Source organism: Schistocerca nitens, chromosome 1 (assembly GCF_023898315.1).
Source record: "Schistocerca nitens isolate TAMUIC-IGC-003100 chromosome 1, iqSchNite1.1, whole genome shotgun sequence".
In the NCBI taxonomy this organism is placed as follows: domain Eukaryota; kingdom Metazoa; phylum Arthropoda; class Insecta; order Orthoptera; family Acrididae; genus Schistocerca; species Schistocerca nitens.
In genome coordinates this window covers 743849813-743863520 of record NC_064614.1, presented here as the reverse complement: position 1 = coordinate 743863520, position 13708 = coordinate 743849813, and the positions used below count along the sequence as shown (strand labels likewise).

The window sequence follows — 13708 nt, the reverse complement described above, 5'->3', positions numbered from 1 at the left end:
CGAAACACGCATACGACCATCATTGGCACCAAGGCAGAAGCGACTCTCATCGCTGAAGACGACACGTCTCCATTCGTCCCTCCATTCACGCCTGTCGCGACACCACTGGAGGCGGGCTGCACGATGTTGGGGCGTGAGCGGAAGACGGCCTAACTGTGTGCGGGACCGTAGCCCAGCTTCATGGAGACGGTTGCGAATGGTCCTCGCCGATACCCCAGGAGCAACAGTGTCCCTAATTTGCTGGGAAGTGGCGGTGCGGTCCCCTACGGCACTGCGTAGGATCCTACGGTCTTGGCGTGCATCCGTGCGTCGCTGCGGTCTGGTCCCAGGTCGACGGGCACGTGCACCTTCCGCCGACCACTGCGACAACATCGATGTACTGTGGAGACCTCACGCCCCACGTGTTGAGCAATTCGGCGGTACGTCCACCCGGCCTCCCGCATGCCCACTATACGCCCTCGCTCAAAGTCCGTCAACTGCACATACGGTTCACGTCCACGCTGTCGCGGCATGCTACCAGTGTTAAAGACTGCGATGGAGCTCCGTATGCCACGGCAAACTGGCTGACACTGACGGCGGCGGTGCACAAATGCTGCGCAGCTAGCGCCATTCGACGGCCAACACCGCGGTTCCTGGTGTGTCCGCTGTGCCGTGCGTGTGATCATTGCTTGTACAGCCCTCTCGCAGTGTCCGGAGCAAGTATGGTGGGTCTGACACACCGGTGTCAATGTGTTCTTTTTTCCATTTCCTGGAGTATATATATATATATATATATATATATATATATATATATATATATATATATATATATATATATAAAGTTGCAGTAATATGGACCCACAGTTTGTTTTTCAATAAAATATTGTACACTAATACAAAGTTATACTCTACTGACAGTTAACTAAGGCATTATATTGATTAAATTCCTTAAAATGTCAGAATATATTTGTTATTATTTTGTTTCTCAAAGATGATAAATTTGACTGCGAACAAGATGTGCAGTTAATATGGCCCCCATGGTGTTTGTAATATGGACCTCCAGTATATTTTAAGGATTTTTTGCTGCAAGAAAAACGAAGAATTGCTTTTTAATTAAGACACGTATTTTATTATGAAATATAAAACCATAAAAGTACAAAGTAGCACAGTACTAGCGACAGAAGTCACAAACATAGTCCTCTTTCTCCTCCCTCCACATTCGTTGTGAGCCCATAAAGAACACATTAATGCATTGCCCCCATAATTCGCCACGAACATCATTTGAAAACTTCCCATCACAGAATAGGCAAACAGCATCGTTCTTTATCTGGCTGGAGTTCACCAACCGGAAGGTCACATGGAGAATCACCTGAACCAATTGAGAGCCCCATGACGTCATCGTCAACACAATCTGAGTCATTACTGTGCGTTTCTTCTTGCTTAATCAATGTTTTCTTTAACTGTCGACTATTCTTACTAACGCCTCTTCCACGACCAGATGCACCACGCCCTCTACTACGAGTTGACCGAGCGAGGTGGCGCAGTGGTTAGACACTGGACTCGCATGCGGAAGGACGACGGTTCAATCCCGCGTCCGGCCATCCTGATTTAGGTTTTCCGTGATTTCCCTAAATCACTCCAGGCAAATGCCGGGATGGTTCCTCTGAAAGGGCACGGCCGACTTCCTTCCCCATCCTTCCCTAATCCGATGAGACCGATGACCACGCTGTCTGGTCTTCCCCAAACCAACCAACCAACCAACTACGAGTTTGGGCTTGTGTTCCAGAACAAGATGGCTGTGTTGTAAGTCAAGTTCCTTTTGATAGCTGTTAATTTCCCTCGCCCACGGTCACGAAGATTTGCTGCCAGCTTTATTCTCTTCTATGTAAGTTTCTAATTCGTTTTTATATGGAGATCAGAAGACTAGCAACACATGGTTTTCGCCCACGAGACGATGTTTTCATCTGCTCAGGTATGGGATGGATATTCCTTGGAGACACGCTAAATCCAATTTTAATAGGCTCATGGACATCAATTTCAATAGCATCGCCGGCCGCGGTGACCGAGCGGTTCTATGCGCTTCAGTTCGGAACCACGCGACTGCTACGGTCGCAGGTTCGAATCCTGCCTCGGGCATGGATGTGTGTGATGTTCTTAGGTTAGTTAAGTTTAAGTAGTTGTAAGTTCTAGGGGACTGATGACCTCAGATGTTAAGTCCTATAGTGCTCAGAGTCATTTGAACCATTTTTCAATAGCATCAAGTTCCTCTTCAGTCTGAACTCTCTTTTCGGGATCCAGTTGTTTCGGTTGGTCGGCAGGCGCAGGAATCAGGACTTCTTCCCCAGCGATCAATTCATCATCTTGAAATATATTTCTTTCTAACGACCTATGACCTAACGACCTATGACCTATGGCAGCGCCATCTAGCGGGCCAACCATAGCGCCATCTGGTTTCCCTCTTCAAGCTAGACAAGTTTCGTTCTTTGTAGTTTTTTCGTTTGACGCTTATTTCGTGAGATATTTGGCCCGGGCACGATCAATGGACCACCCTGTATAGACCAACGTGTGAAAAGGAACAGCTCTGCTACTATAAGAGAAGTTGCATCTGCTTTGATTAGCGCTTCTGGAACCAAAACGTGCCTCACAACCACTTGACGAAGACACCACAACCCCCGAATGCGTAAGACAGGCTGCATGGCCAGTGGAACACTAACACTTATCAGCTAAAGTGTCAAATTACTCTTATGTATTAATAATGGCACCAGCTGCAGCGTGATTCATAGTCTTGGAGGGAATCGTCATCAGTGCGAGAAGTACAAGTAGCTAGGCCAGTCGCATGGGGAAGAGATTTTATGTACAGAGAGGTGAACGGACATATTAGACCACTCCATTACGAGATGAGTCCTAGCTTAGGTTTCATGGGCTATTGCTGTTTCTAACAGTCTGCGCAGGAAGTGAGGAAGTCGTTGAAATGATGTGCCCAGTGTATTCACCAGACGTGAAAGCTATCGGAGCATGCGTGAGAAAGCGTTGTGCCGGTGTATATAAAGAGGCTACGCCATTGAAAGTTGTTACAAAATGCACGAAAACTTGAAGAAGGTTGCAACTGGTGCAAAGACTAGCTAATAACACTCAGCAGAAATCAATGTAATGTTATCAGGGTGAATTGAAGAAACCCATCATCGTCTTACTGCGCGAGCGGCGATCAATTGCTCGAATCAGCTACAACCGATAAGCAGCTAGCAATGTCTGTCTATAGTACGAGGGTAATCCCAAAAGTAAGGTCCCCTGCCGGCCGGAGTGGCCGAGCGGTTCTAGACACTGCAGTCTGGACCCGCGCGACCGCTACGGTCGCAGGTTCGAATCCTGCCTCGAGCATGGATGTGTGTGTTGTCCTTAGGTTAGTTAGGTTTAAGTAGTTCTAAGTTCTAGGGGACTGACGACCTCAGAAGTTAAGTCCCATAGTGCTCAGAGCCATTTGAACCATTTTTAAGTTCCCCTATTTTTTTTATAAATTCATAGACCTGTTTATTTCTACAATTGTTCACATCAGTTTACAGCTTGAACATTTATCTATTTTTCGACATAATCACCATTTCTGTCGATGCATTTTTGTAGACGCTGTGGCAGTTTTTGTACGCCCACGTCATACCAATTCGACGCCATGCTGACAGAAAGTTATGAACCTCTTCTTTCACTTCGTCGTCGAAGCTGAATCGCTGGGACCGCAATTAACGCTGAGGTACTGTGAGACTCTGAAAAAACTCAAACGGGCAATTCAGAAGCGGAGAAGAGGAATGTTGAGCAAGGGCGTACACATTCTCCATGACAACGCTCGTCCACACATCGCTCGGCAAACCGTTGCTCTCCTGCAATAGTTTCAGTGGAACATAATCACCCACCCACCCTATAGTCGTGACTTGGCGTCCAGTGACTATCACCTGTTTCCTGGTTTAAAAGAACATTTGGTCGGAAAGCGATTCAGCTCCGACGACGAGGTGAAAGAAGAGGTTCACAATTTTCTGAACAGCATGGCGGCGAGCTGGTATGACATGAGCGTACAAAAACTGCCACAACGTCTACAGAAATGCATCGGCAGAATGGTGATTATGTCGAAAAATAGCTAAATGTTCAAGCTGTAAACTGATGTGAACCATTGTAGAAAAAAAAACAGGTCTATGTACTCATAAAAAAATAGGAGACCTTACTTTTGGGATTACCCTCGTAGTTTAAGGTAGAAAGGCCGCATAATTGTAGCCAGGGGTAAGACAGGTGGTACAGATTTATGAAAGAGTCCTAAGAAAGCCTAATTCCACAAAGGAAGTCACTCAGAAAATCCTCGGTCGATTAATTCTTGAATACTGTTTGTCAATCGAGGATCTTTGCTAAGTCGGATTAATTGAAGAGATCGAGAAGATTCGGAGAAGATTTGCACACTTCATCATGGATTTTCTTGCTCAGCACAGAGAATCACAGTGCTGTTCAACAGTCTTCTATGGGTCACGTGACAAGAAAGGCGCGTGACAATGAGAGCCCACTCTCCTCTACGAAACAATAGGCATCTAACTTTTCCAATATCATACGTAACATAAATAAATTCGGCCTTGTACAGAGATGTGATGGCTTTCCATTTTCTTGCTGTTTATGTGTGTGGCGGGGGGGGGGGGAGTGGGGTTGAGGGAAGGGGGTACGACATATATTCGTCGCCACACAACGTGCGGTGGCTTGTAGGGTACAGATGTACACTATGTGATCAAAAGTATCCGGACACCGGCTTACAAGTTCGTGGCGCCCTCCATCTGTAATGCTGGAATTCAGTATGGTGTTGGCCCACCCTTAGCTTTGATGACAGCTTCCTCTCTCGCAGGCATACCTTCAATCAGGAGCTGGAAGGTTTCTTGGGGAATGGCAGCCCATTCTTCACGGAGCACTGCACTGAGGAGAGGTATCGATGTCGGTCGGTGAGGCCTGGCATGAAAAAAGTTGACGTTCCAAAACATCCCAAAGGTGTTCTATAGGATTCAGGCCAGGACTCCGTGCGGGCCAGTCCTTTACAGGGATGTTATTGTCATGAAACCACTCCGCCACAGGCCGTACACTATGAACAAGTGCTCGTCGTGTTGAAAGATGCAGTCTCCGTCCCCGAATTGTTCTTCAACACTGGGAAGCAAGAAGGTGCTTAAGACAACAATGTATGTGTTAAATAAAATACTAACAGCAAATCCAAAAGGAAGAAAAAATACGGATTCTTAGCAGACTTTAAACGACCCGTCGTCCTATGATTTGCGACTGCCTTAAACCGGTACCCAGAACCGGTCTTCTCTCAAGCGGTAAATCTCTGCCATATCTCTTAGCTGCCTTACCCAGGCCTCGCCTAGTTGGCAGTGGTCGCTATATCGCAATGACACAGTAACGTCGAACCTAGGGATAGTAGGCTGAAATTACTCTGGCGTAAGAACTACTTACCGCCAGGATTCATCAAGGTCATCTGGGACTGGCAATGACAAAAGGAAGATTACGAGTCGACTACATGGCTTTAGTGGATGGACTGTATGACCGGACTGGACAAACATGAGGTTCTTAATATATTCAGTAAATGAGCTACGCGTACAGTATAACGCACAACTCACTAGCCTGCGACGCCGGAAGGTGTGCCATAACGGAGAGAAGCCGTGAAACGCCTTAACGACCGTCGATGTGGTATACTGGCCAGCCTGGGTGTGGCTTTCAGGTGGTTTCCCATGCTCGTTTAGGTAAATGCTGAGCCAGACTCCAGATCCGCCTCAGAACATACGTTACAAAACAGATGAAATACAGGACAAGGTGATTAACAGGCAGGTGGCACACACGATTTGCCTACTGTAGGTTAACCAGGCAACTGTGACGAGCAAGGATATCTGGCAGCAAAATAAAAATGAAATAAATATCCCAAAATCTTGAAATAGACATGAAGGAGAATGTATCCAAATTAATATTAAAAAGGAAAACACTTCCTAATTTCCATAAAAATTATATTTGTTTGGTCACGATGTGACGTTCGACATCTTAGGCCACCTTCAAGTGACAATTGAATGTTGCAAAAAGATATAAACGGGACCTACACAGATATTATTTGTACTAAAGATACAAGTATGACAGTGTTTCCATAGGAAAACAATATATTTTTGTCATCTATAGTAATTCTAATAAATAAATAAAAATAGTGGAAACGAAGTGCCGTATATCGGCAACATTTCAGACTACATTGTAGAAAAGTCACACCTGCGTTTTATAGCACATCAAAATTTTCATTCAGTAGTGAAGACAAGTTTCAACCATTGACACAGAGCGGTGCGTATAAAATCAGATGCATGCTCTGTAAAAAGGTGTATATTGGTCAGACAGGCAGAGCTGTGGCAATTAGGCTACCCTGAACGTGGGAGAAACTGGAGATTAAGGAAGAAAAACTGAACCTCTGCTGATCATCTTTTAATAGAAAACTATTCATACGATGTTGAACGCGAAGTTTTATATCTGTTAAGAAAAGCAGAAAGATGATCCTACTGGAAATCAATAAACACATGACACAGAATGTCAGCTTGGTGTTAAATGATCACACTCAGTTTCCATTTTCCCCTTTCTTAAATTAAGTTTTCGTTACAAATAATAAAAACTTACTACAAATTCATCTTATTTCTCATCTGTTGTTAAATCTACGTCCACAGAAAACTGTTTCCACCCTCCTTATTTAGTTAATGTAATTATTTCTATGTGACAAAACTGTAATGTATTCCTATGTAAGCAGTCCGGAACCGCGGGACTTCTACGGTCGCAGGTTCAAAAATGGTTCAAATGGCTCTGAGCACTATGGGACTTAACAGCTATGGTCATCAGTCCCCTAGAACTTAGAACTACTTAAACCTAACTAACCTAAGGACAGCACACAACACCCAGCCATCACGAGGCAGAGAAAATCCCTGACCCCGCCGGGAATCGAACCCGGGAACCCGTGCGTGGGAAGCGAGAACGCTACCGCACGACCACGAGATGCGGGCGGTCGCAGGTTCGAATCCTGCCTCGGGCATGGGTGTGTGTGATGTCCTTAGGTTAGTTAGGTTTAAGTAGTTCTAAGTTCTAGGGGACTTATGACCTAAGATGTTGAGTCCCATAGTGCTCAGAGCCATTTGAACCATTTTATTCCTATGTAAACACTACGTCGTTTTTGTATCTCTACAATTAATATCAGTGTGTGCCGAACACCTTGTTTATCTGTCTTTGTGACATTCAGTTGTCACCTGAAGATTACCTAAAAATTCGGAAGCCGGTTCGTTACTAAATAAATACAGTTTTGCAGTGAAGTGACAAAAGTCATAGGGCACCTCTTAATATCTGGTCGGAACTCCTTTTGCCCAGAACAGTTCAGCAACTCGGCGTGGCACGGATTCGACAAGTAGTTAACAGTCCCCTGGACAGAAATATTGAGCCGTGCTGGCTCTATAGCCGTCCATAATAATATGCGAAAGCGTTGTTGGTGTAGGATGATTTTGTGCGCGAACTGTCCCATGAATGTCCGGACGATTTGGGTCGCCAAATCATTCTCTCGAATTGTCTAGAATGTTCACAAACTAATCGCGAACAATTGTGGCCCGATGACATGGCGCATTATCATTCATAATAATTCCATTGTTATTTGGGAACATGAAACTCATGAATGGCACCAAATGATAGGCGAATATACCCAGAAGACCCATTACATTCCATGCAAAGACAATCCTCACCATTGTGAAGTCATCACCAGCTTGCACAGTGCCTTGTTGACAATTTGCGTCCATTGCTTCGTGAGGTCTGCACTACGCTCTGACGCTACCGTCAGCTGTTACCTTCTGAAATTGGAACCAAGCCACGCTATTCCAGTTAGGGTCAAATCGATATGGTCACGCGTCCACGAGAGAGGTTGCAGGCGATGTGAAGCTGGTAATAAAGGCACTCGCGTCGATCGTCTGGCTGCCATAGCCCATAAACGTCAAATTTCGCCGCACTGTTCTAACCGATACGTTCGTCTTACGTCCCACATTGGTTTCTGCGGTTTTTCCACACAGTTATGTTTGTCTTTTAGCACTGACAACTCCACGCAAACGCCGCTGCCGTCGGCCGTTAAGTGAAGGTCGTCGGGCCCTGCGTTGTCCGTGGTGCTAGGTAATGCCTGAAATGTGGTATTCTCGGCATACTCTTGACACTGTGGACCTCGGAATACTGAATTCCCTAACGATTTCCGAAACTGAATGACCCATACGCCTAACTCCAATTACCATTCCGCGCTGAAAGTCTTTTACCTTCGTCGTGCGACCATAATCACGTAGGAGATCTTTTCACATGAATCACCTGAACACAAATGACAGCTCCACCAATGCGCTGCCATTTTATTCCTCGTGTACGTCATACTACAACCAGCTGTATATGTGCATATCGCTATACCATGTCTTTATCACATCAGTGTATATATTATAATAAGTGGCCCAAAAATGGTTCAAATGGCTCTGAGCACTATGGGACTTAACTGCTAGAACCGCTCGGCCACCCCGGCCGGATAAGTGACCCACTGCGTTTCACTACATGAAGGTTTACCCCAGGAATTGATTTACGGACTTTAATACGGGTTTCGCCAATAGATAACTTATTCACGAGAATGGGTTGCGTATATCACTACATATGATAAACAATTCGTCTGGAAGTACATACTTAGTACCAGCCGCGCAGGGCAGGTGGCTAGTGTAAACATACGAGGGCAGTGGAGCGTAGTCGAATTGACTGAGGTGATCCTGAAGGAATCAGAGTGAGAAGTAAGCCGCTGAAAGTAGTAGACGAGTTTTGCTACTTGGATAGCGAATTAACTGACGACACAAATAAAAAGGGTATAAATATGAGCACAAGAGGTTGACAGTCGGTAAGACTGATGCTCGACTTTGTTTTGTGGGGAGAATTTTGGGGAAGTGAAGCTCATCTACAAAGGATACCGTGTATAGAAAGCTAATGCGACCCATTCTTGATTATCGCTCGAAGTTATGGGATCCCCACCAGATTTGATTAAAGGCTCTGAAGCAATTCAGAGGCGTCCAGCTGGATTTGTTACCGATAGGTTCGATCACCAAGCAAGTATTACGGAAATGCTCCATGAACTCAAATGTAAATCACTGGAGGGAAAACGACTCTCTTTTCGTGAGGCACTATTGCGGAGATTTAGAGAACCGGCAGTTGGGGCCGACTGCAGATCGATTCTATGTGGCCAACGTACAATTCGCGAAAGGACCACGAAGATATAATTATAGAGATTAGGTATCGTACGGGGGCGTGTAGAAAGTAGTTTTTCCCTCGCTCTATTTGCGAGTGGAACAGGAAAGGAAATGACTAGCAGCGGTACAGGGTACCGTCCTCCGGTGGCTTGCGGAGTATGGATGTAGGTGTAAATAAAATGCAGAGTGGGAGCAGCAATAAAAGGTTTTGCTGAAATAGATGAGTATGGTAACACTGAACATAAACGTAAGCGTTCGAAGGTCTTTTTAAAAGTATTTGTGTGGAATGTGGCCCTACACAGTGACCTAACAGCGGTAGGTGGCGCGCAGTGTAAACTCTTACAGCCTCCCCCCCCCCCCCCCCCACCACCAACCACTTTTTCTCCCACCAACCAACATCACTGCAGTTTTTGTTTAATGCTGATAGCTGCCCTTACTGTTTATTCGTTTACTGAGTTGAACACGACTTTCTAATGAAGCAAAATGTACAGATTTCAATAATTCTTTGTTATATGACACAGTTCAAACACAGTCCAAAGTCGTATTGCTCGCAACAATAAGGCGATTTTTTTTATCGTTTCGTTACGTATCAGTGTAAAGACGCAACAGACATAAGAACAAACGCAAAATATGCGCTTTACCCTTTCGTTGCATCGTCTCACTTGGCAAAATGAGAACGGTTCCATCTAGTTGTTGAAAACAAGAAACAATTGTCTGGGTAGCTGGAAAAGGTAGGACTTACAGGACTGTTGCTCCAGTAGTTCAAGCCGAATCTCCTCATAATTATCTTTCATTCCCCCCCCCCCCATCCCGTCTTAGTGCCCTCTTCTTCTTCCCGTCCGCAGCTCGTGGTCTCGCGGTCGCATTCTCGCTTCCCGAGCACAGGGTCCCGGGTTCGATTTCCGGCGGGGCCAGGGATTTTAACCTCCCTCAAGATGACTGGGTGTTTGTGTTGTCCTCATCATTTCATCATCATTCATGACAGTGGCGAGTTTCGACTGAGCAAAAGCTGGGAATTTATACGGGCGCTGATAACAGCGCAGTTGAGCGACCCACTAACTAATAATCAACATCATCTTCTTCTTTTCCTTCCCCTTCTTCCTTCAACCCCTCCATGTTTCTCTTACTTTCACCCTCCTTCGTTTTTCTTCGCCCGGTTCAAAACTATGCCCTCACGGAATCGACATCCTGGACACGCACCCCGCTGCCACTACGTAGCTCCGCCCCTCCTTTTATACAGCATAGAAAACAACGGGTGGAACATCTGTCGGGTGTGGCGCGAAAATCTCGTATCGCTCACCTTGACGGCGCAGCGCTGGTATTCGCGGATTGTGGAGAAAACATCCGAGGGTGCGCCATTCAAATGGCCGCAACAAGAGCACAGAAATTTCTATGTTCAATGTATTTTTACTGTGCAAGTTATTGACTGATTTACAAAATAATAATAATATCACTGAATTTGTAGCATACAGCTGTACAACTCCGGCACAAAAAATATAGGTACATTACGAAACGTCGATGATTTTGTATCTCAGCGATTAAAGAAGCTGTAAAAATGCATTGGTCTTGGTTTGATGCGGTCCCAGATTCGATACTATTCGTGTAGTTGAATAGAGATCATAAATATCTTTAGCGAGCCGGAAGTTATTTGAGATGAAAAAGTTGAGCATCGCACCGTATACTTGCAGCTTTAGTGCTCATTATAGGGCAGACGTGCTGTCTGGCTAAAATTAAAGTTTCGATTGAGCAGTACCGTAACACTGACGTGAGTGGAGCGCACTTGTTCCCGCTACTGAGAAACAATAGGAGGCAGTTTGACAAGGCAATGGCACATGCATTCAAGAGCAGTCAGTTCGTTTGCAGCCGGTTACGGGGCGTACATTGGAAATATTTGTGTTACCGCGACACCCACTTTCTACACGGCAAAACACCATAACTTTTTTCCCACATACAGGTTCTCTTCAGGCTCCGTCGCTTCGGTACAAAAAGAGCATTCCACTATCATCCATCGCGTAATCGTCCCTCTCCCCCCACGTATCCTCTGTTGCATAGAAAGAAGTTATAGCTTCTCGAAATGCGAAGCTCTCATTTTTCATCTATGTGTGTGACGGCTGTCCGCAATGACTAAAATTCAGTATCAAATATCAGTATTATAGCGATTTATTAATAAAAGATAACATGGTCCGCAGTAGGCAGTGATGTAGACGAGTTTTACTTAAACCATGTGATTAACTAATTTCGACGACTTGTCATTTTCGAGCACCTGTAAAACCAACGGAAAAAGCATCACATTGTCTGTATACAGCGCCATGTGTAACACATTACACACCTCACACTAACATAGCATCTTATAGTACTAAATTCCTATTCACATGTGTAATATTAGATATTACACGTCAAAATTGTCTGCTTATTTTTCACTACACATAAAAAGTAGACATCATATTCCATCCTTACGTTGTAAATGGGTCCACATTAACTTGACAATTTTAAACATCGTATTGCGATCTTTGCTCTAAGTACTACAGCCTGACAACCAACGGCAGGTGATATTTTGTTGCCAAAGATATACCTACATCCAATCACTGTACGACTATCGATAGCACATGTGAGAGGTACATTACATATATTGCTGCCGTGCCAGACTTAGTTGATGTGTTGTATATCAGACACACAACGATCAAAGACTAAAAGGCATACAAACAGACAATAAAGTTTTTTATGCAATACATTAGCGATAGTACACGAAATATGTACAAATTTCACAAAATACTGAAAACTGAACAGTCCATTAATTGCTGGCGAGCCAGACATAACGAATGCCTTACATCGTAGATGATCAGTGTCTGAATGCTGCGTATGGACACAAGAAGGCAAACTACCGACATTTATTTAGAGAAGAGTAATCCATAGAAACACAATTTTCATATTTTTAAAATTATATTATTATTGACGAACGAGCAGAATCCTCAATTTATACACATAAACGTATGTCTGTATGTTTGGTTTGTATTTCGCAAAATGGATAAGTAGTGATAGTAGATGACAAAAACGCAAAAAGATTGCGAGTATAAATGACATTTCTGGGTACCCCTTATTAGACACACGAAGGAGGTAAACCGATCCTCTTAGAAACGCATATATCGTCTTACCTTAACCAGATACATAGTAACCCTTCACATCATTTGAGAGAAAATGACAAGTCGTCGAAACGAGCTTATCATACGATTTAAATAAAGATCATCTACATCACGGCCTACTACGGACCACATTTCCTTTTCTTAAGCATTAGGAGCCTGTAGATCCCCAGAAAAACAAAATTAAAAAAAAATTATAGCTGATTAAGTCGATTCCTGAGTGTTTAGTCTGCTACTTACTGAAAGAGGAATAACGTCGCTCATTAGACGCTGTAGATAGTCACACGCGGAACTTCTGAAAGTAAACCGCATAGCACTTTCTCAGTGCTGCTCATTGGATGCAGTATTGATACTCTGTGATTAATGTACGTATTTTAACGTGCCTGCATTCCACACGTGCTAAGCTGTAGCGTTACATAATTTTCGCGAGCACACGTTTTGCGATTTCTTTCGAAATTCTACAAAATTTCTGCACAGCGACCTCCTGTTTTAAACAGAAGTATTAACGAGGAATGAAGTTACTCCACAGCGTTCATTCCAGTGAGTTAAGAACGATGTCCGTATGGTACGAGCTACTAATATTTCCTTTTATCAGTTTACAAAGCTACAATGAATTAACAATTTTAAAACGGTGCCTGTTGGGAGCATGTCACACTCTTTCCTGCGACAGTCAGTAAACGTGAACTACGCATACGTAAGCAGCAACATGTTTCGCGTAGACACACGTCACTGGCGGAGGACGAGATCGTAAAACAGTGTTGAACCCTGTAACCAGTATGAGAATCACGCGAATTTTCCCGCTTGACTTTACGTAATGAAAAAGAAGAAAAAAAGAAGAAAACACCAGTTACGTTAAAAACTATGTTCTCTAAGGTAGACAAAAAATATTGTAAAATGGTGGCAAACTGGAAGATACAAATTAAAATAGCAGCAAAATAGAAAAGAAATGCAGCCCAGGAAAGTAAACAACAACACGTGGAAAGCGTAGGCTTTGAGACTTACCATTGTTGGCGCGGAACGGGGGGAGGCGAGCTTGTCGAAGACGTAGCGGGTGCGCGCACGCGAAGCAGGTCGATCCCTGTGGCGAAGTCTTTATACAGGGTGCGCGCTACCGACCTGCCACCTGGCGGCGCGCGGCGCCACCCGCTGTCCTCGCAGGCGGCCCGGTGGTCCAGCGCGGGCCCAGCGGCAAGCCATCAGGTTTGCAGATGCGGCGGCCCGCCGGTAGCCAAGGCCTCGGGTCGCGACGACAGCACGTTCACTGTTACGCGATTCTCGGCGCTGACAAGCTAAGCTCCTGGAACACGCGCGCTTAGGGCTGCA

At 44.7% G+C, this 13708-nt stretch overlaps 1 protein-coding gene across 1 annotated transcript in view; it reads right to left on the bottom strand.

Moving 5' to 3' along the window:
- The window catches only part of LOC126236949 (pyridoxine/pyridoxamine 5'-phosphate oxidase-like), a 184837-nt gene extending 171377 nt beyond the window's left edge, over positions 1 to 13460 (bottom strand). The window contains exon 1 of the mRNA XM_049946648.1: positions 13388 to 13460. Within this exon, the coding sequence (XP_049802605.1) occupies positions 13388 to 13390 (3 nt within the window). The 5' untranslated portion in view covers positions 13391 to 13460. The remainder of the gene's footprint in view (positions 1 to 13387) is intronic.
- Positions 13461 to 13708: the final 248 nt, after the last annotated feature.